This window comes from Girardinichthys multiradiatus, chromosome 21 (genome assembly GCF_021462225.1).
Source record: "Girardinichthys multiradiatus isolate DD_20200921_A chromosome 21, DD_fGirMul_XY1, whole genome shotgun sequence".
Classification (NCBI taxonomy): Eukaryota; Metazoa; Chordata; class Actinopteri; order Cyprinodontiformes; family Goodeidae; genus Girardinichthys; species Girardinichthys multiradiatus.
The window spans coordinates 16,103,131-16,129,245 of NC_061813.1; the positions used below are offsets into that span (position 1 = coordinate 16,103,131).

Genomic DNA, 26,115 nt, shown 5'->3' on the forward strand with positions numbered 1-26,115 from the left:
TAAAGTGTTGACTCAAGTGGGGGGCAGGTTTGTACTTGTGACGTGACAAGACAAAGAGGTTCTAGGGGTGTGCATACTTTTGGAAGGCACTGTAAATGAAAGGCAACAAAATCTTTTGCAAGTTTTGTGTCTGTGCTGCAGCTTTTCTCAAAAACATCAATCCAAGATGGAGACTTAACAAGTGCAGGGAGGCAGACACTAAACTGTAGCTTCAAATTACAAAAGTGCCCCATTCTTTACGGTCCATAACTTGCCCATGGAAATTCCTGCCACCAACCACCTCCTCCCTAAGTACAAGTCCTTTCATAAAGATGATTGAGATTAGGTCGTGCATTACCTTCTAAGTGTTGTTTCTCCTCTGCCTTCAGGCCTATGTTGACATGGTAATGATTCAGTTAGTGGTGTGATGATGTGAGAAAAGTGAGCCTAATTGAGATATTTGCATTTCTAACTGATCTCAGGCAGGGCCATACCCCTAGAGAAGGGGGGTGACAGTAACATTGATCTGTGCTGAGTGGATTACACACTGGCCTTTGATGGTTGGATGGACTTGTCCTGAGTTTAGGAGCAAAACAGTTCCAGGAAATTGGTGGCAATGAAACTGGGGGAGTTTACAGATGCACATTTGCATAGTTTCATCCACAGCGCTTCCTAACTCAGGAGCATGCATTTGCTTTTCAGTCACTTCTCAAGTAGTAAACGAAATTTAATTATCCAGAAAAATCTGAATTGTTGCAGATTATTTAATTTAGTATCCAAGTAAATTCATTGGTTAAAATTGCAGAGCTATTACTTGCTCTGTTCCAGACTTTTCCTCTGAACCAGAGAAGAAGATACAGGTCCTTCTCAAAATATTAGCATATAGTGATAAAGTTCATTATTTTCCATAATGTCATGATGAAAATTTAACATTCATATATTTTAGATTCATTGCACACTAACTGAAATATTTCAGGTCTTTTATTGTCTTAATACGGATGATTTTGGCATACAGCTCATGACTTACAGACTTACAGCTTTGCTCATGATGAGAGGCAGCAGATCATTAAGGTAAGGTGCAAACTTGTCTGCAGGAACACTAGAGGTCACCAAGGGAATCACTTCTCCTGCAAACTCCTGGAGCATAGCGTCATACTCTGCCTGAAACAAAGCACTTAGACAGTCACCATGTTGAGTGAAATATTTACAACCTGGATATAGAAATACGACTAATAAAAGTGCTTCTGCATACTGACAGGCATTACTGAATGACGTAAAGCTAGGATGCATTTACAGGCTAGAACATTGACGTACCTGCTCGTCTTCATCGTCAGCTTCATCGTTGCCACTGCCTTGGCAAGTCGTCTAATCAGGCAGGAGAGAGAAAACAAAGAACGGCATTCTCAGAGCTTTATCTCACTGCTCTCTATTCAATTTTATGAGTGGATGAATGAGATCCCTCTGTCCATCCTCCCACCTTTTTCTTCAGCACATCACGTATGAGGTGGCTGATCTTTGTCAGGTGTGAAGGGTTTCTGAAAACCTCCTCCTTACAGGACTTGATCACACTGCTCATGGTCTCCAGGACGGCCATTACAACCAGCCGCTCCCGGTCCGCCAGCACCGTGTCCACAAAGCACGGTACCACCACGTCCAGCAACTTCAACAGGGCTGGGCCAGAGAATCGAAAAGAAAGGAGAATGTTTTGTAGGTATTAAGCACGAGCAGAGAGCATATATGATTCATTAAATAATATCCCTTGTTACCCTGGTGGTTGGCCTCAGTGGGATTCTCGGTCCACACTTTGTGCTGAGCGCGGCAGAACTGACCCAGAGCTCCCAGCGCTGCCCGGCGGACGTCCTCATGAGGAAACTGTGGAGGGCACAAAGTATTAGCGCTATTCAGAGCAAATCCCACCATGAAAACACAAAGACAGAATACGTGTTAGTCTCTGTGTGACCCAACCTTGTGAAACATTAATACATTGATAATCAATTATTTCTAAAGGTGGATTTTTATCAGCGCTGGATAAATGAATTTAAATTAAAAGTTGGATTTCTTCCATGTTTTTTTCAGCTTGTACACTACTGCAGTAATTAGGAATCAATTAACTTTTCATACAAATTGTACAATACAGAAATCATGGATTTTCATTATATTGGCACAAATATAAAGTGTGGATATTGGTTTGAGACATTTTTTTTTTAACCACAGATGAAAATGAAAAAAAAAAACAACATGAAGTCTAGCAACTCCTCAGTTTAGAACCAAGAAGCATGTTTTCAGTGAGCCGTGTAAGAGCTGCACTGCAACTATAAACCAGCGAGCTCAATGGAACCTGATGAACAGCCTGGTTCTATCCACGCTACAAATAAACAGGTTCCTACTCTGGGGTATATGGAGTTTTAATTATAATGAAGGAGTGAATGACGTAAAAACTATACTAAAACAGGATTTACATCTCAAAGCTGAAGCTTAAATAACTCTCGTTATAGATTGTATTATTATGAACATGACCCGAGATAATGCAGGACATGCTAACAATATGTCAAAAGCTGTTAGCTTCCCTGCTGAGGGTTAAATCTGGATGACATTATGTCCTGTTAACTAATGAGGGGCCCCTCACTCTTTGTTAGCTGGGAAAGGCTCCAGCCCCACCTCCAGATCTGAACAGGATGAAACAATAAACAGTAGATAATGCATGGAGGAGATTATTAATTATTAGTATTAGACCCTTTCTCTTTCTACTCTGACAGAGATGGGCTGCCACACGCTGCATGACCATCACAGCACACTGAACAAAGAGGGACGATCAGGCTGAACAAGCAGCCAGTGACTCACATCTCTCATCTCAAAAACCTGCTGGAAGCTGGACTCCAGGAACGGCTGGAAGGCAGCGCTGTGAGGACCCAGAACAACATCGGGTAAATATTCTGGAAAAAAGGAAATGAAACATTCAAAGCTCCAGAAGAAAATATAAATGTGTCACCCTGTGCTTAAGGCGATCTCTCCCATGGCGTCGCAGGCATCCTCCTTCTCATCAATGTAGGCGTTCTCCACACTGAACCTGTTAACATGTGAAACGGAGCTGAATGGCAGCAATCTCGTCCTGAACATCATTGACATGTGACATGTGGCAGAACCCACCCTGCAAAGTCATGGATGTCTGTCTCAGGTTCATCTTCCAAAAAGTCCTCTTCAGTTTTTCCTCCTTCGCCAACGCCTTTGTCCTCATCATCATCATCATCAAGCAGGACGAATGTTTTGTCCTCTTCAAGGTGCGCCTAGAAATTATTTTTCTTACTGTACTTCAATTCAAAGAATACCTGCAGAATGATGTGTGTGTGTGTGTGCTTTGTACCATGATTCCTTCATTGGACTTCAGGGCGAGCTGCATCACAGTGGTTATGGCAGTGAGGTGGGGGGTCAGGCTTTCAGGGCTGACTGTGGACACAGCCGAATAAAGACCATACCTGATCATAAAGAGAGAAAAACCCTCAGAAAACTATTTTTGGCAAAAACAATCTTTCCACACATTTATTTTTCAGGGTTCAAACAAAACAACCCAACCATAAAATTAAATATTCTCCATCAGTGAATCTGCTTGCTTTATGCGAGTAGCGTTTAGTGTGGCTAAACAGCGGAAAAAAAGAACAGATGTCATACGTGCATCGTCTCAGGTCAGGATCATCAATGGCATCAGTGAGCTTGAGGCCGAGCTGAATGCATTCTGCAGCAAGAGGACCGAACACGTCTTTGCCCATAGTGCGGGCCAGTACAGCCAGAGTATCTGGAAACAGAAACAACGTTTGTTGTCGCCTGTATTGGGTTGAGGGTGAAAGAAGAGACAAACAGGTTAATTTACCAAGGGACTGATTTTGCAGAGGCCTCATCTCCTCTGTGGTGGCAGTGAGGAAACCATTCAGACTTTCAATCAATGGAGGGAAATAAGGCACCAGCAACTCCTTGGCTGCATTCGCTGAGAAAATACAAGACAGTAGAAGAAACCGATGATAAAAAAGCAAGCTTCGAAAACAATCTCCTTACACTTGTTGGAAATCTGGGTCCGGACCAAAACAGATTTAGGAAATTAGGATTATTAGAAAATAATCAAATCTGGCTTAAAGAGTTTTAAAAGTGAGGTTCTGAGGGAACATTTATAGGTATGGGCCCTAATCTTCCTCAATGGCCTAATTAAAAATGTTTCATAATCTAAAAGGAAACAGCATCTAAATATTAAATACGCTTTTCTTACGATGCCATTGTGTCACTCTTTTCAGCCATTTTTACTGTCAGACTTTCAATTTGGAGATTAGATCAGTTCTTTCATTATTTACATCTGAACAAAGTAAGAAGTGCAAAAACATTTTGCTGGAGACATTCTAGCGCGTTCTGGTCTGCATCTATGTCTCAAAAGATCTGACTCACCTATAGCTCCTATAGCAGACACAGCCAGCTCTTTTATTTTCAGGTTTTCCATATTGTTGAGGGCAGACAACATGGTCTCCATCAAGGTGGAAAGATACGGCTCAATATCAGATCCTGTTTAAAGAGACACAAAACATCTAATCAAAGCCTTAAAATGACTCAGTCAGGAAACGACAAAGAAAATGTCAAAATTAAAAGTAGTCCAAAATCAGGATGCTGACTGGATGTTAAGCTTCGTAGTTTTGGACTTTTTAAACTTTTCTTACCCAGGTTCTCCATGAAGTTTTCCAGGGCATAAAACACTTTAGTGATATGGCCGATCTTGGCCTCGCTCAGGGAGGAGAGGTATCCCAGCAGCAGAGGCATCAACTCTGCACAATACTTACTTACTTCAGGCTAAAAGGCACAGAATGAAAAACAAAGTAGGTAAATTATATTGAGTTTTATATTTGTATTTCTGAGCATTAAGTTGGTTCAATTGTATTACAATCAATCGTGCCATAACCTGGAGACATGACGTTCATTTTCTCAGCCATGCTGATGACAAACCTGTCACTGTGTATCCTGATGACCCAAGACCGGCAAATTGACTTTTTTTTACTGCGATTTAGGTTGAATCATGAATACCACACAATATTCTTCAGCTCAATCATCACAACATTGAAGCTTTAATAATTGCTAATGAAGTGCGGAGAGAAACCCAAAACACATCCTCTAACAATGGCAACGAACCCCTCAGATTAATACAAAACCTAGACGCTGCATTTCATCTAAATCGGAATTTTTGGACATTACGTCAAATACAGGTCCTTCTCAAAATATTAGCATATTGTGATAAAGTTCATTATTTTCCATAATGTAATGATGAAAATTTAACATTCATATATTTTAGATTCATTGCACACTAACTGAAATATTTCAGGTCTTTTATCATCTTAATACGGATGATTTTGGCATACAGCTCATGAAAACCCAAAATTCCTATCTCACAAAATTAGCATATTTCATCCGACCAATAAAAGAAAAGTGTTTTTAATACAAAAAGCGTCAACCTTCAAATAATCATGTACAGTTATGCACTCAATACTTGGTCAGGAATCCTTTTGCAGAAATGACTGCTTCAATGCGGCGTGGCATGGAGGCAATCAGCCTGTGGCACTGCTGAGGTTTATGGAGGCCCAGGATGCTTCGATAGCGGCCTTTAGCTCATCCAGAGTGTTGGGTCTTGAGTCTCTCAACGTTCTCTTCACAATATCCCACAGATTCTCTATGGGGTTCAGGTCAGGAGAGTTGGCAGGCCAATTGAGCACAGTGATACCATGGTCAGTAAACCATTTACCAGTGGTTTTGGCACTGTGAGCAGGTGCCAGGTCGTGCTGAAAAATGAAATCTTCATCTCCATAAAGCTTTTCAGCAGATGGAAGCATGAAGTGCTCCAAAATCTCCTGATAGCTAGCTGCATTGACCCTGCCCTTGATAAAACACAGTGGACCAACACCAGCAGCTGACACGGTACCCCAGACCATCACTGACTGTGGGTACTTGACACTGGACTTCTGGCATTTTGGCATTTCCTTCTCCCCAGTCTTCCTCCAGACTCTGGCACCTTGATTTCCGAATGACATGCAGAATTTGCTTTCATCCGAAAAAAGTACTTTGGACCACTGAGCAACAGTCCAGTGCTGCTTCTCTGTAGGTCAGGTCAGGCGCTTCTGCCGCTGTTTCTGGTTCAAAAGTGGCTTAACCTGGGGAATGCGGCACCTGTAGCCCATTTCCTGCACACGCCTGTGCACGGTGGCTCTGGATGTTTCTACTCCAGACTCAGTCCACTGCTTCCGCAGGTCCCCCAAGGTCTGGAATCGGCCATTCTCCACAATCTTCCTCAGGGTCCGGTCATCTCTTCTCGTTGTGCAGCGTTTTCTGCCACACTTTTTCCTTCCCACAGACTTCCCACTGAGGTGCCTTGATACAGCACTCTGGGAACAGCCTATTTGTTCAGAAATTTCTTTCTGTGTCTTATCCTCTTGCTTGAGGGTGTCAATAGTGGCCTTCTGGACAGCAGTCAGGTCGGCAGTCTTACCCATGATTGGGGTTTTGAGTGATGAACCAGGCTGGGAGTTTTAAAGGCCTCAGGAATCTTTTGCAGGTGTTTAGAGTTAACTCGTTGATTCAGATGATTAGGTTCATAGCTCGTTTAGAGACCCTTTTAATGATATGCTAATTTTGTGAGATAGGAATTTTGGGTTTTCATGAGCTGTATGCCAAAATCATCCGTATTAAGACAATAAAAGACCTGAAATATTTCAGTTAGTGTGCAATGAATCTAAAATATATGAATGTTAAATTTTCATCATGACATTATGGAAAATAATGAACTTTATCACAATATGCTAATATTTTGAGAAGGACCTGTATACATGCAAAGAACACATTAACACCTGAAGAACATTGCCAGAGTTGAGCTGTTTTCCTCTTAAACTAACGTACATTTTCTAGTCATTCTTGTTTGGATGCTTACTTATTTCTTTGTTTTTAGCCTCTGTAAAGTACTTTGTGTTGCATTTTCCAGCAGAAAACTTGATCTACTACTACAATATGATTAACTGGTTGGTTGAATCTAGTAAAGGAACAGCTGAACTCCGTCTCTTATGCATTTCTGACTAAAAGGACTCACCTGTAAATATTCAGAGAATTGACCAAGAGCAAAAAGGGCAGCGCTGCGCACCACCCTGTTGCTGTCTGAGAGACTCTGGCAGACGGTCTGCAGCAGTGATGGCAGCATCCTGCCAAACATAAACAGACTTCGTTAGGTTCAGATCCTCGTTAGCGGTACAACGTGCTTATTCCTTATTCCCTGACGTACTTGGAGCGTATGTAGTCTGCACATCCCTCAGCTAGCACGGCAAGACACATGAGACCACCCTTCTTTTGGTAAGGGTTCTCACTGGTAAGGCAGGCCTGCGTAAGGGGGACCTAATACCAGACAGGATGTAGGTAGAGGGATAGCAGATTTAGGAGTAAACGTTCTGATATGGAGATAATAATTAACATTAGAGTGACTTACAAGGTGGTGAAACAGTTTCTCCGGAGGCATATGGAGGGCCATAGTGTCGATCATCTGGGGAAAAAAAAAAGATAAAACATCTCATGAAATGATGTCCAGCAAAGTAAGCTGCCTCCCATATAAAGACGATGAAATAACTTGTATCCACCTGAGCAGCGCTGTGTTTGGGGTTATCACTGTCGGTGGGGTCACCACAATCATCCTCTTCATCCTCGGGGTCCTGCTCGCCAGTTGGGGGCGCTGCAGTCAGAATGGGAAAAATGCTCTGGAGGATGGGACCCAGCAGCTTCAGTTTCAGCACCGACTGCAAGAAGCAAAACATTTATGGAGATTTCTTTTTTTTATTTCGGCAAAGAGAGAATAAACTACAAGCATTTTCCAAAATAAAAAACTGATTAGGTAAAGGCCTTAAGGATAGAAATCAGGACATAAGATCATGTAGATCAGGCTTTGTTACCTGAAAAACTTCAATGTGTTTGATTTTTATTTTTACAGACCAACGCCAGGTATTACAGGTGTGAAGGGGAAGAGACATGATACATGGTTTTTATGTTGGCCTATGAAATAAAGTCAGTTTATGGCAGCAGTTGATTAAACATGAAAGGTTTATGTTATAAATGATACAGGTCAGCTATCGCAGCTATCGGAGGCGGTGAGGGGTTCTACCTACGTTGCTTTTCAGCTTGATGAGGAAGGTGATGCAAGAGAGCGCTTTCACTCGCAGAGAGTCGCTTAGTGCCGTGTCACTGCCCACCTAAACACACATATGCATTAAGAAAACTCTCGTGCAAAACCTTTTCATATTTCTGAAAGCACTTCAGGAAAAAAACTAATAAATAAATAAAGTTTACATCTCACCTCCAGGCAGAAGCGGACAATGTCTGCAATGTGGGGGACTATGATGGACACTTCGATCTCCATGAGCTCAATTAACACCTCCATGGCTTCGCTGGCTTGTTCCTGAGCAGATAAACACCACAAACCCAACAAGTTAAACTACCTTGTGTATCCACGGACAGACCTGAGCTCAGGAAAACGGTAAATGTTTTGAATATAACAGACCTGATCTGCCTTGATGAGGTGTTTTAGAGCAACAATCAGACTTGGAATGATGGCACGCATTTCCTTCTGCAGAACAACGAAGTGTTGCATTAATCATTATCATTCTTTGAAGCACATTAAAATGAAAACTTAACAGACAGAGGACAGACCGCAATGTGTTGAAAACCATTTCTTGTTCAGCAACAGTTTGGACTACAGTACCACAGACAAAACATGAAAGGAAAGTGTGCAATGAATCTAAAATATATGAATGTTAAATTTTCATCATGACATTATGGAAAATAATGAACTTTATCACAATATGCTAATATTTTGAGAAGGACCTGTAGATGCTTGCAGAAATTCCAGCTTGCTCAAGTTTAGTGTGGTGAGAAGGAATTATGAGTGATGTATAAAGGCTTGTCGGGATTATATTGGATTGGAGTGAGATGATTGTTGTTTCAAAAATTCAAAAAAGAAAAAGCAATTATTTTAACTGGGTACTATAGGAGAGTTTCAGCTTATATTAAATAAGTGGTGATTGAACTGAAACTAAAATGTGTGTAGAAGGCTGGGTTAGTTAAACATTAGAGTGGTCATGTGTCCCTCATTGTCCCTTACTGCAATTATCACACTTGCCCCTTGTATAACACAATGTTATTAGTTTTCAATGCGTTTCAAGACCCTAACTTTAAGCCTGCTCTAAACTGAAAGCTGTTAAGTGAGTTTAGCATCATCACAAAGGTGTTGACCAAGAAAGACCCAGCTCTAAAATAAACACCATCATCCTCAACTGAAATTTTCAGCTGCTCACAAGGACCAGGTAAATGTGTTTAGCAAAAGGTTTATGAGCAACAGAGACAAGGAATGAGCTGTTTGGCCTTATTGACAAGAAACAATGTTTAGAGGACTCAGGGTGAGACATTTTATCTAGAAATACTTTTTAAAGTGGTGACAGCACCATGCTGAGGTTCTGTTTTACTGCCAGTGGTACTGGTGTGTTTTACAAGTTGGATGAAATACCTGATCAAGGAGGACTACATCTTCAACTTCACTTCAGATCTTCAGCTAGATGGTTGAAACTTGGAATCCATTGGGTCTTGCAACTGGAAAATGGTCCCAGACACAGTTTTGGAATGGATAAAGGAGTCGAACATTAAGCCTCTTGAATAACATCAACCTCAGCACAATTCCAGTAGCTGGGTAGAATACTCACTATCTGAGGTATGTTTGCCATCAGAGGTAGGGAGGAATTTGTTACATTTACTGAGTAACTATTTGAAACAATTCTTCTACTAGAAGTAGTTTCACTGGACTGTTCCTTTACTTGACTACTATTACTGTGAAGTAGCGCTACTCTTACTTGAGTTCAATTTCTGGGTACTCTACCTATCTCCGGTTACTTCACTAAATGAAGAACAAGCATGTATGCACCAGAAAATACACACATGTACAATTTAAAGTAAGACTTCTTCTTTTACACAGCCTGCTGTACCATTTGAAAGTTAAGTGAATATATAGTAAATGGTACTGTATATATTTTGTAGTGGAAGTACTTTGCACCGTCCTGATATATATACATTACCTCCTGTAAGCATTGGTTTCAAAAGCTTTATGTTGTGAATAAGAGTATTTTGGTTAATATGATTTCAGCCTACCCTCAGATACAACAGCTTTAACTCTTCCATGAAGGCTATAAACAAGGTTCAGAAGTGTGTTTATGGCATTATTTTAAAAGCATATATGTGAGGTCAGGCACTGATGTTGGACAAGAAGGCCTGGCTTGTAATCTATGCTCTGATTCATCGCAAAGCTTTTCTATCTGAGGTCAGGTCCCTTATCCATATCTTTACTGGCCTTGCTTTGTTCACTGATGCAGAGTCATACTGGAAAGGAATGGGCCAAACCATTCCCACACAATTGGGAGCATAACATTGTTCAAAACGTCTTGGTATGCTGAAGATATAAGAGATCCTTTCACTAGAACCAAGGAAGAGAGTCCAACCTCCAAGAAACCAAACCAGCAAACTTTATACTTGACACAGTGCAGACAGGAAAGTGCCATTCCAGTGCCATTATTAAATACTGAAATTCAGTATTTAGTAGCAAGGAAATTTCATGACTGGCCATATTACATAAGTCACATCCTATCATAGTACCATGCTGGAATTTACTGAGCTCCTGAGAGTGACACATTCTTTCATGGATATTTGTAGAAGCAGTGTCTGCATGCCTAGGTGCTGGATTTTATACATCGGTGGCCATGGAAGGGACCGGAACACCTGAAACACGGTTTTGGATGGGCAACCCAGTGTTTTTCTTATGTATATTTCTGCAATCTCAATCTGAAAACAAACATTTCCTGAAAAAGTAACATGTCTCACATTTGCTGGGGAGGTGTTAAATAAGCACCAAAAGCTGATTGTATTTTTACAGTTCTAAAGGTTTGATTGTCAGGTTCTAACCAGGATGTATTTATCCTCCTCTCCGGTTTTGGGCGCCATTCCCATATATAAATCCTTAAAAATGTGCATGTCCCTTTAATTCAGCTCACATGGAACTCCTGGCCGGCAAATCAATGGGGATTTAAATTCTCAGTGGAAAAAACAAAAGTAATGGTGTTTACACAGAAAAGGAAAAGAGAAAATATAAAACTAAAATTATACAATCAAGTTTTAGAACAAGTAAAAAATATAAAATTTTTAGGTATATGGTTTGATGAAAAAATTATATGGAAAGTACATATAGAAAGAATCATAGATAAATGCAAAAAAATATTAAACATTATGAGATGTATGGCTGGTATTGATAGGGGAGCAGATCGAACATCATTAAAAATAATTTATACAGGATTAATTAGATCAAATATTGATTATGGAAGTATAATTTATGGATCAGCAGCAAACACTCATCTTATAAAATTAGACAATATACAACATCAAGCTTTAAGAATTTGTACAGGAGCAATCAGAACCAGTCCAATAGCAGCACTTCAGGTAGAGATGGGAGAGATGCCATTAGATCTAAGAAGGAAACAGTTAGCAATAAATTACTGGATAAACTTACAAAGCAATAATCCGGATCATCCCACACATGATATTTTAAAACCATGCTGGGAAAAAGAAAAAAAACAAGTTAAGAGTTTTGGTTGGATTATCAATAATATAGCAGAAGTATTTCAAATATATGAAAAAGAAATAAGTTCAATGTTGCCTTTGCCAGTAGTGCCACCGTGGCTATTACCAGAAGCAGTGGTAGATATGGCATTGATGGAAAAGAAAAAGGATACGAAATGTAGATTAGATTCAAGTATAATACAAGAATATATAAACAATTACTATCATTATGTCCAGATTTACACAGACGCATCAAAAACAGATGGAAAAATAGGAGTAGCATTTGTAATACCAGAATTTAAAATAAAAGTAGGAAAAAGAATTACAGATGGATTATCAGTATATTCAGGAGAATTATTAGCAATATTGTTAGCAGTGCAGTGGGTGGAGGATATAAAACCATTAAAAACAATCATTTGTTCAGACTCAAGTTCAGCATTATTAAGTTTAAAACATAATCATTCAGAGGGTAGACCAGACATTTTGTTGGAAATAAAACATACTTTATTTAGAATACAAAGAACGGGATTAATATTAGTGTTTTTATGGGTACCAGCGCATGTAGGAGTTGGAGGGAATGAGAAGGCGGACAGGATAGCAAAGAAGGCAATACAAAACAACATTAGCTTTAAAATAAATATTAGTAGGTCAGAGGCAAGAAATATAATTAAACAGAGAATCAGGAAAGAGTGGCAAAAAAGGTGGGATGAAGAAAAGAAAGGAAGATGGTTTTACAGAATCAACAAGATAGTAGGAGAAGTAAGAACAGGAAGAAGGAGCAGAAAAGAGGAAAGATTAATTACAAGATTAAGACTAGGACATACAGGACTTAATTCTACATTGTTCAAGATAAAGAAACATAATACAGGAAAATGTGATCATTGTGGAGAGGAGGAAACAATAGAACATGTAATATTGAAGTGTCAGAAATATGAACAAGAAAAAACAATTTTAAGGAGAGTATTTGTAGGTATTAAAGAAAATTTTATTTTGAGAGATACTTTGCAAAGAAGTTTAGGTAGCAAACATATTCAAATTATAATTAGATTTTTCAAAAGCACTAAATTAATAAATAGAATTTGATTGTTGTAATAGTAAATAAGATTTAAAACCATGAAGAACCACACTCCATACCAGTCGGTGGCGGTAATGCACATCTTCAAGTTATTTGCCAACTGCCAAAAAATAACACAGAAGAAGAAGAAGAAAAAGAACTCCTGGCCGGTGTTCTGTCCCGCGTGCTTGCTGTCCAAACGTCCCGAACTGGAGATTCATACCTGTCATTTCTACTCGACGACATCCCACATCCAGACATAGGCGCTTTTTAAAAACATTTTCATCTACAAACTCATTAAGTTAGCCGTCCGACTTAGAAAGCCGTTCTTTTGTTGACATTACACCGAGGTTCAGAAAGCCACACTGCACCCATTAACGGTCGGTCCACTTTAACGTTTCCATTTCTGCTTTAACGGTCGACCCTAGATCCAGTGGAGGTTGATCGCAGCTATCAAGATGACGGAGGAGCTTGAGGGCATTCTGTCACAGCTGACACAGCCTGACAATGCAGTCATTCAGCAGGTAACAAGTGAACCTGAAGCTAGCTCTTTTTTTTTTAGCTAGCGTTCAGGGCAAGCCAGGTGACAGAAATAATAACTGCTCAGGAGTTACCGTTGGAAGACAAATGGCAGTTTAACTGACAAACAGTTCAGTTAGTTTTGGTTGAGATGTGTTGAAACAACCGTTTATTAATGCCTGATAACAGTAAGGTAGCTAATATAAAAAAAACTTGAATACTGAATATATGCTGTCATGCTGTTGTATTGTCAACCTGAGCAGTTTCTAACGACGCGCCCCCCTCTTTTTTTAGGCCACAGCCCAACTGAAACAGGCTTTCAAAGACCCAGCTATGATACCGGCCCTCTGTGCTGTCATGAGTGGCTCCCAAAACCCAGAGGTATGGTGAAGCAGTTAGTAGAACATGATTTCTTTTCCCCCATAGAAACACCATCGTCCACAATCAGTAAGTGTTTGATGTCTGGTGTCTTTTTCTGACCATTTAATAAAGATCAAGGTCAAAATATTTGGATATATAATTAAAAAAAAAAAAGTTAGGAGGAGGTAAAAGATTTATTTGTGTAGCAGAACATTTGTTGATGTCAGCCTGGGTGTTGAACGTGTAAATGAACAAGGAGTTTTTGTTTTTGCTCTTCATCCAGTTTGAAACATTAGATTTGCCGCTCAAGTGTGCTGCCGCTTGGATTATTACAGATGTAAGAGGATTGTCTCCCACGTCAGTTGAATAGAAAGTTAATATGTGAAAGGAAAAAGGGGCACGAGAGAATGTTAAAAGATTGGTTTATTTCGAAAGGGTTGCACAAAATGTAGAAATCCAGCGAAGCTCAGTGAAATAATGCAAAGAATCAGATTTGAAGCAATTATACTTAGAATTCTGATGATTGTGGCTTACAACTATTGAAAATCCCAAATTCAGTTTCTTTTTAATAATGCATAATTTTAAAAAAATGTTAGTGCAGAAATGTTTGTGGTATAAGACTCAGCACTCATTGGCAACCTCCACAAGGAAGCTAAGCCACAAAGGGTCCTCGTTAACAAAGCCGTCTGCTCTGAGAGCCATATCTAAGCATAACAATGGAAAGTTGAGTCGAAGGAAAAAGTGTGATAAAGAGACATGGGATGAGTTTTTGACTATATTCTAATTTGATGGCCACATGTACATTAAACCATGACTGGTGGGTTTGCAGGTGTTTTATTACCATTGGAGAACACAGTCCGTTTGTAAGCTGTTGTCATTTAAAAAAAAGTAAGATTCTTAAGTGAATTGGGTCTGATGTCATAATGACCATGGCTGGATTTAGAGGCCATATTGTATCTGGTGATATCTGCATGAAGGGTGCATGTCAGTGAAGTTATGAGGAACATTGTTGTTAAAGTGAGCCGGGTCTGTGCGCTACAGGGTAGCGACGCTTTAAAACCCTTCTAGATTTAAGGACAGTTTTGTAAGTGAAGCAACATCTAAGTTTCTCTGATTTACTTCTTTTATGCAGATTCGCCAGTCAGCTGCAGTGATGCTGAGGTTAAGAGTGAAGAAACACTGGAATAAGATCAGCCCTAATGACAGAGAGAGGTCTGCTTCTACTTTTCTTAAATAGAATCTCACAGAGCTGTCGCACTGAGATCAAGATGACACAGGACCGCTTGTGACTTTAATGTTTACCATTTTCTTGCAGCCTCAAAGCCGTGGTATTGCAAGCCTTCGCCGTGGAAACAGAGTAAGCATTGGGATGTACCTGACGGTTACTCAGAAGTAACACGTTAACGTTTACTACATGTGTAATGCTCTGCTGACTTGTTACAGACACAAGGTGCAGCACTCTCTGTCCCAGCTGTGTGCAGTTATGGTGAAACATGAAACGCCAGACCGCTGGCCTGCTCTGCTGCAGCTTCTCAACCAGTCCACCAAGAGCACAAATCCTCACGACAGACGGGTACCCTTAACGTTTAGCAACTGCGTCTGTCATTCAGGGATTGGTCTTGGTTTTAGTTGAGAAGTTTAATCTCTTCTCCTGACAGATTGGCCTCCTGCTGCTGAATAAGGTTATAGAGTCCAACCCTGAACCGTTCAAGCCTCACTACTGTCAGCTGCTGCAGCTGTTCAGCACTGTGCTGCAGGACTACGACAATCCCCCAGCACTGTACTACTGCATCCTCACCCTTACCGCCATAACGGCTTACACCGGCACCGAGGAGATGGTGAGCAAGCTCCGGCGTTTTCATTTCATGTTTTGTCTGTGGTACAGTAGTCCAAACTGTTGCTGAACAAGAAATGGTTTTCAACGCATTGCGGTCTGTCCTCTGTCTGTTAAGTTTTCATTTTAATGTGCTTCAAAGAATGATAATGATTAATGCAACACTTCGTTGTTCTGCAGAAGGAAATGCGTGCCATCATTCCAAGTCTGATTGTTGCTCTAAAACACCTCATCAAGGCAGATCAGGTCTGTTATATTCAAAACATTTACCGTTTTCCTGAGCTCAGGTCTGTCCGTGGATACACAAGGTAGTTTAACTTGTTGGGTTTGTGGTGTTTATCTGCTCAGGAACAAGCCAGCGAAGCCATGGAGGTGTTAATTGAGCTCATGGAGATCGAAGTGTCCATCATAGTCCCCCACATTGCAGACATTGTCCGCTTCTGCCTGGAGGTGAGATGTAAACTTTATTTATTAGTTTTTTTCCTGAAGTGCTTTCAGAAATATGAAAAGGTTTTGCACGAGAGTTTTCTTAATGCATATGTGTGTTTAGGTGGGCAGTGACACGGCACTAAGCGACTCTCTGCGAGTGAAAGCGCTCTCTTGCATCACCTTCCTCATCAAGCTGAAAAGCAACGTAGGTAGAACCCCTCACCGCCTCCGATAGCTGCGATAGCTGACCTGTATCATTTATAACATAAACCTTTCATGTTTAATCAACTGCTGCCATAAACTGACTTTATTTCATAGGCCAACATAAAAACCATGTATCATGTCTCTTCCCCTTCACACCTGTAATACCTGGCGTTGGTCTGTAAAAATAAAAATCAAACACATTGAAGTTTTTCAGGTAACAAAGCCTGATCTACATGATCTTATGTCCTGATTTCTATCCTTAAGGCCTTTACCTAATCAGTTTTTTATTTTGGAAAATGCTTGTAGTTTATTCTCTCTTTGCCGAAATAAAAAAAAGAAATCTCCATAAATGTTTTGCTTCTTGCAGTCGGTGCTGAAACTGAAGCTGCTGGGTCCCATCCTCCAGAGCATTTTTCCCATTCTGACTGCAGCGCCCCCAACTGGCGAGCAGGACCCCGAGGATGAAGAGGATGATTGTGGTGACCCCACCGACAGTGATAACCCCAAACACAGCGCTGCTCAGGTGGATACAAGTTATTTCATCGTCTTTATATGGGAGGCAGCTTACTTTGCTGGACATCATTTCATGAGATGTTTTATCTTTTTTTTTTCCCCAGATGATCGACACTATGGCCCTCCATATGCCTCCGGAGAAACTGTTTCACCACCTTGTAAGTCACTCTAATGTTAATTATTATCTCCATATCAGAACGTTTACTCCTAAATCTGCTATCCCTCTACCTACATCCTGTCTGGTATTAGGTCCCCCTTACGCAGGCCTGCCTTACCAGTGAGAACCCTTACCAAAAGAAGGGTGGTCTCATGTGTCTTGCCGTGCTAGCTGAGGGATGTGCAGACTACATACGCTCCAAGTACGTCAGGGAATAAGGAATAAGCACGTTGTACCGCTAACGAGGATCTGAACCTAACGAAGTCTGTTTATGTTTGGCAGGATGCTGCCATCACTGCTGCAGACCGTCTGCCAGAGTCTCTCAGACAGCAACAGGGTGGTGCGCAGCGCTGCCCTTTTTGCTCTTGGTCAATTCTCTGAATATTTACAGGTGAGTCCTTTTAGTCAGAAATGCATAAGAGACGGAGTTCAGCTGTTCCTTTACTAGATTCAACCAACCAGTTAATCATATTGTAGTAGTAGATCAAGTTTTCTGCTGGAAAATGCAACACAAAGTACTTTACAGAGGCTAAAAACAAAGAAATAAGTAAGCATCCAAACAAGAATGACTAGAAAATGTACATTAGTTTAAGAGGAAAACAGCTCAACTCTGGCAATGTTCTTCAGGTGTTAATGTGTTCTTTGCATGTATACAGGTCCTTCTCAAAATATTAGCATATTGTGGTAAAGTTCATTATTTTCCATAATGTCATGATGAAAATTTAACATTCATATATTTTAGATTCATTGCACACTAACTGAAATATTTCAGGTCTTTTATTGTCTTAATACGGATGATTTTGGCATACAGCTCATGAAAACCCAAAATTCCTATCTCACAAAATTAGCATATCATTAAAAGGGTCTCTAAACGAGCTATGAACCTAATAATCTGAATCAACGAGTTAAATCTAAACACCTGCAAAAGATTCCTGAGGCCTTTAAAACTCCCAGCCTGGTTCATCACTCAAAACCCCAATCATGGGTAAGACTGCCGACCTGACTGCTGTCCAGAAGGCCACTATTGACACCCTCAAGCAAGAGGGTAAGACACAGAAAGAAATTTCTGAACAAATAGGCTGTTCCCAGAGTGCTGTATCAAGGCACCTCAGTGGGAAGTCTGTGGGAAGGAAAAAGTGTGGCAGAAAACGCTGCCCAACGAGAAGAGATGACCGGACCCTGAGGAAGATTGTGGAGAATGGACGATTCCAGACCTTGGGGGACCTGCGGAAGCAGTGGACTGAGTCTGGAGTAGAAACATCCAGAGCCACCGTGCACAGGCGTGTGCAGGAAATGGGCTACAGGTGCCACATTCCCCAGGTCAAGCCACTTTTGAACCAGAAACAGCGGCAGAAGCGCCTGACCTGACCTACAGAGAAGCAGCAGACAGTTGCTCAGTGGTCCAAAGTACTTTTTTCGGATGAAAGCAAATTCTGCATGTCATTCGGAAATCAAGGTGCCAGAGTCTGGAGGAAGACTGGGGAGAAGGAAATGCCAGAAGTCCAGTGTCAAGTACCCACAGTCAGTGATGGTCTGGGTTGCCGTGTCAGCTGCTGGTGTTGGTCCACTGTGTTTTATCAAGGGCAGGGTCAATGCAGCTAGCTATCAGGAGATTTTGGAGCACTTCATGCTTCCATCTGCTGAAAAGCTTTATGGAGATGAAGATTTCATTTTTCAGCATGACCTGGCACCTGCTCACAGTGCCAAAACCACTGGTAAATGGTTTACTGACCATGGTATCACTGTGCTCAATTGGCCTGCCAACTCTCCTGACCTGAACCCCATAGAGAATCTGTGGGATATTGTGAAGAGAACGTTGAGAGACTCAAGACCCAACACTCTGGATGAGCTAAAGGCCGCTATCGAAGCATCCTGGGCCTCCATAAGACCTCAGCAGTGCCACAGGCTGATTGCCTACATGCCACGCTGCATTGAAGCAGTCATTTCTGCAAAAGGATTCCCGACCAAGTATTGAGTGCATAACTGTACATGATTATTTGAAGGTTGACGTCTTTTGTATTAAAAAAACTTTTCTTTTATTGGTCGGATGAAATATGCTAATTTTGTGAGATAGGAATTTTGGGTTTTCATGAGCTGTATGCCAAAATCATCCGTATTAAGACAATAAAAGACCTGAAATATTTCAGTTAGTGTGCAATGAATCTAAAATATATGAATGTTAAATTTTCATCATTACATTATGGAAAATAATGAACTTTATCACAATATGCTAATATTTTGAGAAGGACCTGTATTTGACGTAATGTCCAAAAATTCCGATTTAGATGAAATGCAGCGTCTAGGTTTTGTATTAATCTGAGGGGTTCGTTGCCATTGTTAGAGGATGTGTTTTGGGTTTCTCTCCGCACTTCATTAGCAATTATTAAAGCTTCAATGTTGTGATGATTGAGCTGAAGAATATTGTGTGGTATTCATGATTCAACCTAAATCGCAGTAAAAAAAAGTCAATTTGCCGGTCTTGGGTCATCAGGATACACAGTGACAGGTTTGTCATCAGCATGGCTGAGAAAATGAACGTCATGTCTCCAGGTTATGGCACGATTGATTGTAATACAATTGAACCAACTTAATGCTCAGAAATACAAATATAAAACTCAATATAATTTACCTACTTTGTTTTTCATTCTGTGCCTTTTAGCCTGAAGTAAGTAAGTATTGTGCAGAGTTGATGCCTCTGCTGCTGGGATACCTCTCCTCCCTGAGCGAGGCCAAGATCGGCCATATCACTAAAGTGTTTTATGCCCTGGAAAACTTCATGGAGAACCTGGGTAAGAAAAGTTTAAAAAGTCCAAAACTACGAAGCTTAACATCCAGTCAGCATCCTGATTTTGGACTACTTTTAATTTTGACATTTTCTTTGTCGTTTCCTGACTGAGTCATTTTAAGGCTTTGATTAGATGTTTTGTGTCTCTTTAAACAGGATCTGATATTGAGCCGTATCTTTCCACCTTGATGGAGACCATGTTGTCTGCCCTCAACAATATGGAAAACCTGAAAATAAAAGAGCTGGCTGTGTCTGCTATAGGAGCTATAGGTGAGTCAGATCTTTTGAGACATAGATGCAGACCAGAACGCGCTAGAATGTCTCCAGCAAAATGTTTTTGCACTTCTTACTTTGTTCAGATGTAAATAATGAAAGAACTGATCTAATCTCCAAATTGAAAGTCTGACAGTAAAAATGGCTGAAAAGAGTGACACAATGGCATCGTAAGAAAAGCGTATTTAATATTTAGATGCTGTTTCCTTTTAGATTATGAAACATTTTTAATTAGGCCATTGAGGAAGATTAGGGCCCATACCTATAAATGTTCCCTCAGAACCTCACTTTTAAAACTCTTTAAGCCAGATTTGATTATTTTCTAATAATCCTAATTTCCTAAATCTGTTTTGGTCCGGACCCAGATTTCCAACAAGTGTAAGGAGATTGTTTTCGAAGCTTGCTTTTTTATCATCGGTTTCTTCTACTGTCTTGTATTTTCTCAGCGAATGCAGCCAAGGAGTTGCTGGTGCCTTATTTCCCTCCATTGATTGAAAGTCTGAATGGTTTCCTCACTGCCACCACAGAGGAGATGAGGCCTCTGCAAAATCAGTCCCTTGGTAAATTAACCTGTTTGTCTCTTCTTTCACCCTCAACCCAATACAGGCGACAACAAACGTTGTTTCTGTTTCCAGATACTCTGGCTGTACTGGCCCGCACTATGGGCAAAGACGTGTTCGGTCCTCTTGCTGCAGAATGCATTCAGCTCGGCCTCAAGCTCACTGATGCCATTGATGATCCTGACCTGAGACGATGCACGTATGACATCTGTTCTTTTTTTCCGCTGTTTAGCCACACTAAACGCTACTCGCATAAAGCAAGCAGATTCACTGATGGAGAATATTTAATTTTATGGTTGGGTTGTTTTGTTTGAACCCTGAAAAATAAATGTGTGGAAAGATTGTTTTTGCCAAAAATAGTTTTCTGAGGGTTTTTCTCTTTATGATCAGGTATGGTCTTTATTCGGCTGTGTCCACAGTCAGCCCTGAAAGCCTGACCCCCCACCTCACTGCCATAACCACTGTGATGCAGCTCGCCCTGAAGTCCAATGAAGGAATCATGGTACAAAGCACACACACACACACATCATTCTGCAGGTATTCTTTGAATTGAAGTACAGTAAGAAAAATAATTTCTAGGCGCACCTTGAAGAGGACAAAACATTCGTCCTGCTTGATGATGATGATGATGAGGACAAAGGCGTTGGCGAAGGAGGAAAAACTGAAGAGGACTTTTTGGAAGATGAACCTGAGACAGACATCCATGACTTTGCAGGGTGGGTTCTGCCACATGTCACATGTCAATGATGTTCAGGACGAGATTGCTGCCATTCAGCTCCGTTTCACATGTTAACAGGTTCAGTGTGGAGAACGCCTACATTGATGAGAAGGAGGATGCCTGCGACGCCATGGGAGAGATCGCCTTAAGCACAGGGTGACACATTTATATTTTCTTCTGGAGCTTTGAATGTTTCATTTCCTTTTTTCCAGAATATTTACCCGATGTTGTTCTGGGTCCTCACAGCGCTGCCTTCCAGCCGTTCCTGGAGTCCAGCTTCCAGCAGGTTTTTGAGATGAGAGATGTGAGTCACTGGCTGCTTGTTCAGCCTGATCGTCCCTCTTTGTTCAGTGTGCTGTGATGGTCATGCAGCGTGTGGCAGCCCATCTCTGTCAGAGTAGAAAGAGAAAGGGTCTAATACTAATAATTAATAATCTCCTCCATGCATTATCTACTGTTTATTGTTTCATCCTGTTCAGATCTGGAGGTGGGGCTGGAGCCTTTCCCAGCTAACAAAGAGTGAGGGGCCCCTCATTAGTTAACAGGACATAATGTCATCCAGATTTAACCCTCAGCAGGGAAGCTAACAGCTTTTGACATATTGTTAGCATGTCCTGCATTATCTCGGGTCATGTTCATAATAATACAATCTATAACGAGAGTTATTTAAGCTTCAGCTTTGAGATGTAAATCCTGTTTTAGTATAGTTTTTACGTCATTCACTCCTTCATTATAATTAAAACTCCATATACCCCAGAGTAGGAACCTGTTTATTTGTAGCGTGGATAGAACCAGGCTGTTCATCAGGTTCCATTGAGCTCGCTGGTTTATAGTTGCAGTGCAGCTCTTACACGGCTCACTGAAAACATGCTTCTTGGTTCTAAACTGAGGAGTTGCTAGACTTCATGTTGTTTTTTTTTTTCATTTTCATCTGTGGTTAAAAAAAAAATGTCTCAAACCAATATCCACACTTTATAATTGTGCCAATATAATGAAAATCCATGATTTCTGTATTGTACAATTTGTATGAAAAGTTAATTGATTCCTAATTACTGCAGTAGTGTACAAGCTGAAAAAAACATGGAAGAAATCCAACTTTTAATTTAAATTCATTTATCCAGCGCTGATAAAAATCCACCTTTAGAAATAATTGATTATCAATGTATTAATGTTTCACAAGGTTGGGTCACACAGAGACTAACACGTATTCTGTCTTTGTGTTTTCATGGTGGGATTTGCTCTGAATAGCGCTAATACTTTGTGCCCTCCACAGTTTCCTCATGAGGACGTCCGCCGGGCAGCGCTGGGAGCTCTGGGTCAGTTCTGCCGCGCTCAGCACAAAGTGTGGACCGAGAATCCCACTGAGGCCAACCACCAGGGTAACAAGGGATATTATTTAATGAATCATATATGCTCTCTGCTCGTGCTTAATACCTACAAAACATTCTCCTTTCTTTTCGATTCTCTGGCCCAGCCCTGTTGAAGTTGCTGGACGTGGTGGTACCGTGCTTTGTGGACACGGTGCTGGCGGACCGGGAGCGGCTGGTTGTAATGGCCGTCCTGGAGACCATGAGCAGTGTGATCAAGTCCTGTAAGGAGGAGGTTTTCAGAAACCCTTCACACCTGACAAAGATCAGCCACCTCATACGTGATGTGCTGAAGAAAAAGGTGGGAGGATGGACAGAGGGATCTCATTCATCCACTCATAAAATTGAATAGAGAGCAGTGAGATAAAGCTCTGAGAATGCCGTTCTTTGTTTTCTCTCTCCTGCCTGATTAGACGACTTGCCAAGGCAGTGGCAACGATGAAGCTGACGATGAAGACGAGCAGGTACGTCAATGTTCTAGCCTGTAAATGCATCCTAGCTTTACGTCATTCAGTAATGCCTGTCAGTATGCAGAAGCACTTTTATTAGTCGTATTTCTATATCCAGGTTGTAAATATTTCACTCAACATGGTGACTGTCTAAGTGCTTTGTTTCAGGCAGAGTATGATGCTATGCTCCAGGAGTTTGCAGGAGAAGTGATTCCCTTGGTGACCTCTAGTGTTCCTGCAGACAAGTTTGCACCTTACCTTAATGATCTGCTGCCTCTCATCATGAGCAAAGCTGTAAGTCTGGAAACACTGATGCTTGTTTCGAAGTCTTTTCTGACATAAAGTGAAGACTGGAGTAGTAGAAGGGGGAAGAAGCAATTCCATAAAGACGGGTTGAGTTCCATCTCCAAACATGGCTCCTTAATGTTTTTTCATGTTTAGACACAGTTTCCCTGTGAATTTATGTTGGATGTATGGACCGATGAAGGATTGATTGATGGATAGATACACTCTAAAATCCAGATGTGTGGATTGCTGATGGACCGTTTATAAGTTGATGTTTTTTATCTTAAAAAGAAATCCTCCTGCACCGTGGCTGATCGGTCCTTCTCTGTGGGGACGATCGGCGAAATCCTCCACGCTCTGGTGAATGTGTCAGGAGGCCAAGGAGTGGCAGCTCGACTGTCCAATCGTCTGCTTACCGTACTGGTTGCTGGAGTGAAGGACAACGACGCCGAGGTCCGCAACAACAGCGTGTTTGGGCTGGGATGCCTGGCTCAGGCAGCTGGACCGCTCATCGTCTCGTATCCTTTCAAGCCTTTCTGTGCTTCGGTGTGGAATGGGTCCTGCAGGCCCTGCGTGTTAAGTTGATCCTTAACAAAATGCCACACAGAGACTATCCCATGATGCTGTCGGTGTTTTCAAACATGCTGGGGAAGGAGTCGGACCTTAGAGTAATTGACAACCTGTGTGCCGCCCTCTGCAGGATGATCATGAGCAACGTGGACGCTGTCCCTCTGGAGCAGGTTTGTCCCACTTTGATTCTGTTAGCGAGCCTCGCTTCACACTCATGCAGGAAATTAACAAACAGAAATTCATACATTGTCTATTATTTCTATATTACGTTAAATTATAGGTTGTGCCTGTTCTGGTGTCACATCTCCCACTTAAAGAAGATCAGGAGGAGAACCAGACGGTGTTTAAGTGCCTGACGATGATCTACGAACGCAGTCCTGCCCTGGTACCTTAGAAACCCAATTACAATTTAACATTCCTGCTCTAAACCAGGAAATAGTTCACACTTGTCTATATCACTGTCAAAGCAGAGCCTACGTAGTATAAAACACCCATCAAACTATTGAGACTTCTTATTTTCAAAGTTTGGTAAGAACTACTTTGTAATTATAATGAAATTTTACATAAAAAACACTTCATTGTCTCTCAGGAAGAGTTCTGGTTCCTGCTCCTAAGGGTTACCTCACTTAATTGGGATCCAGTCATAACATTTCAGTCCCATTCGGGCCCATTTGTGTAGGAGGAATTCAAGGTTGATTTAATAACTAAATGTTGTAAGTTTTGTTACTGCAAAACAAGCCCCAAACCATCATTCTTCTGCCACCATGTTTGGTACATGATGTTTTTAATGTTCACCAGATCATCACTTTGGTCACGCTTGTCAGTTTATAGCTGTTCTCTAAGTCTTGTGGTTTGCTTAGGAGCAGCCTGGTAAACGTAAGTTGCTCTTGAATGTTGTTTTTGAATGAAGATGTTTTTTTTTTCCTATTGAGTCACAGCTTCAAGTAAAATAACACCTGGCTGCTTTTTAACCATCTAATTTTAAATAGTTGGTTTCTTTCATGGTTCTCTTTTCCAACTTTGGAACACATATTAGGTGTTTTATACTCAACCATCACAACAATCTTTCAGTCAGCGTTGTCGTTTTAATTAAATATTATGTTAAACATAAACATGTGATATCCCACTTTATGGTAACAGAGGTTTAACTCCAGCAGACGAGTAATAAACAGCTTAAAACAAAGAGCTTCGTGTTTAGATGAAAAAGGTTTGTGGTTCTGCAGAAACGGTGCGTGTCCGTAAGCTCCAACAACTATGCTCCTCTTGTTCAGGTGGTGAAGTTATTGAAGCCCATTGTCGCTGCTTCCAGTCATGTTCTTGGCCACAAGGACGTCGATACAGGTGAGCCTTATCTATCTGTGATTTCCACTGTGGATGAATGTTTGAGTCTCTATGAGCCAGTGCCTGTGCAGAGCTCTTCAGTATTCTGTTGAGTTTCACCATCTGTTTTCAACGATGAGTTGTCGACACCGACTCTTCGTTTGTCTCATCTTCTCCCTCAGAAACCCAGAGGACTGTGGTTGCTCTGATGAAAGAGCTGGCCCAGAAGCATGGTGCAGAGTTCCAAGTAGCAGCGATCTCCCTTCCTGCGGAGCTGCAAACCAAACTCGGAGCAGCCATCAACTCCTCATAGCATGAACACAATCTAACAGGACCATGAATTTTATACTGTAGGTTGGACGGGATATAAATACAGCACTTCAGCCACTCTACTAATTTTACCACATTCATAAGTTCTGCCTCTAATTTATTTACAGCGAAGTGTCTTGTGGTAAAGTTTCATATGTTCATTTAGAAGTTTTCTGTTCTTGTGTTCCGGTTTTTGTTGTTTTTATTCGAACAACATTAAAGTTGACTAATCTGTATGGGGTTAGGAGTTTAAATTACTGATTCATTTCTAAATAATTTCATTTAATTTCTGTTCTGAAATCATTGAAGTGCCTGTTCTTTCCATCATCTTGTTATGCAAAGCAGTAAAATATTAAACTTAAGTCCAAATGTTACTGCCTTGATAAGAGATCTCTGTAGTTTTCCACCACTGATGGTGGAAAAACAAACCAGAGTTAAGTGATAGAAATCTTACTGTTCTCTGATGTAAATAAAGGTTTATTTTCTGCAGTCATACTATGAATACATGCTGTAATACTATGTATGGCATTTTAATCATATGTGTTGCAGAAAGTAATAAAAGGTCAAATATTTGCACATGTGCAGCAAGACATTTACAAGCTACTATATTGTAGCCAAGCTTTCATATCTGGTTAAGTTCAACTCTTTCAGTCCCTCACTGTTGTTTAAAATTTGAAATACTTTTTAAAAAAAAAAACCGGCACATTTTCAACCTGCCAGCTCGGTTTCTGGTAATAAATCTATTTCTTGCTGATTCGTGTTTTCGTCTTTTGTTTAATGG

General features: G+C 40.8%; 2 protein-coding genes across 2 annotated transcripts; one reads left to right on the plus strand and one right to left on the minus strand.

The window, feature by feature from the left end:
• Window positions 1-1,002: 1,002 nt before the first annotated feature.
• On the minus strand, window positions 1,003-11,016 carry LOC124858502 (importin-4-like). The gene is made up of 20 exons (XM_047350572.1): window positions 10,978-11,016; window positions 8,534-8,599; window positions 8,330-8,431; window positions 8,142-8,225; window positions 7,620-7,775; window positions 7,472-7,525; window positions 7,271-7,380; window positions 7,082-7,190; window positions 4,674-4,803; window positions 4,408-4,521; window positions 3,845-3,958; window positions 3,646-3,769; window positions 3,341-3,452; window positions 3,127-3,263; window positions 2,969-3,046; window positions 2,821-2,878; window positions 1,746-1,851; window positions 1,457-1,650; window positions 1,294-1,344; window positions 1,003-1,140 (listed from the first exon to the last, which is right to left on the minus strand). The coding sequence occupies exons 1-20, from the start codon at window positions 11,014-11,016 to the stop codon at window positions 1,003-1,005; spliced, it is 2,076 nt and encodes a 691-aa protein (XP_047206528.1).
• A 1,812-nt stretch (window positions 11,017-12,828) lies between these two features.
• On the plus strand, window positions 12,829-26,088 carry LOC124858321 (importin-4-like). Its single transcript, XM_047350314.1, has 30 exons — window positions 12,829-13,206; window positions 13,496-13,582; window positions 14,694-14,773; window positions 14,877-14,918; window positions 15,005-15,134; window positions 15,220-15,399; window positions 15,576-15,641; window positions 15,744-15,845; window positions 15,946-16,029; window positions 16,396-16,551; window positions 16,646-16,699; window positions 16,791-16,900; window positions 16,981-17,089; window positions 19,358-19,487; window positions 19,640-19,753; window positions 20,203-20,316; window positions 20,392-20,515; window positions 20,707-20,818; window positions 20,896-21,032; window positions 21,113-21,190; window positions 21,281-21,338; window positions 22,308-22,413; window positions 22,509-22,702; window positions 22,815-22,865; window positions 23,019-23,144; window positions 23,427-23,653; window positions 23,743-23,875; window positions 23,986-24,090; window positions 24,977-25,046; window positions 25,208-26,088. The coding sequence occupies exons 1-30, from the start codon at window positions 13,141-13,143 to the stop codon at window positions 25,336-25,338; spliced, it is 3,276 nt and encodes a 1,091-aa protein (XP_047206270.1). The 5' UTR covers window positions 12,829-13,140; the 3' UTR covers window positions 25,339-26,088.
• The last annotated feature ends 27 nt before the right edge of the window (window positions 26,089-26,115 follow it).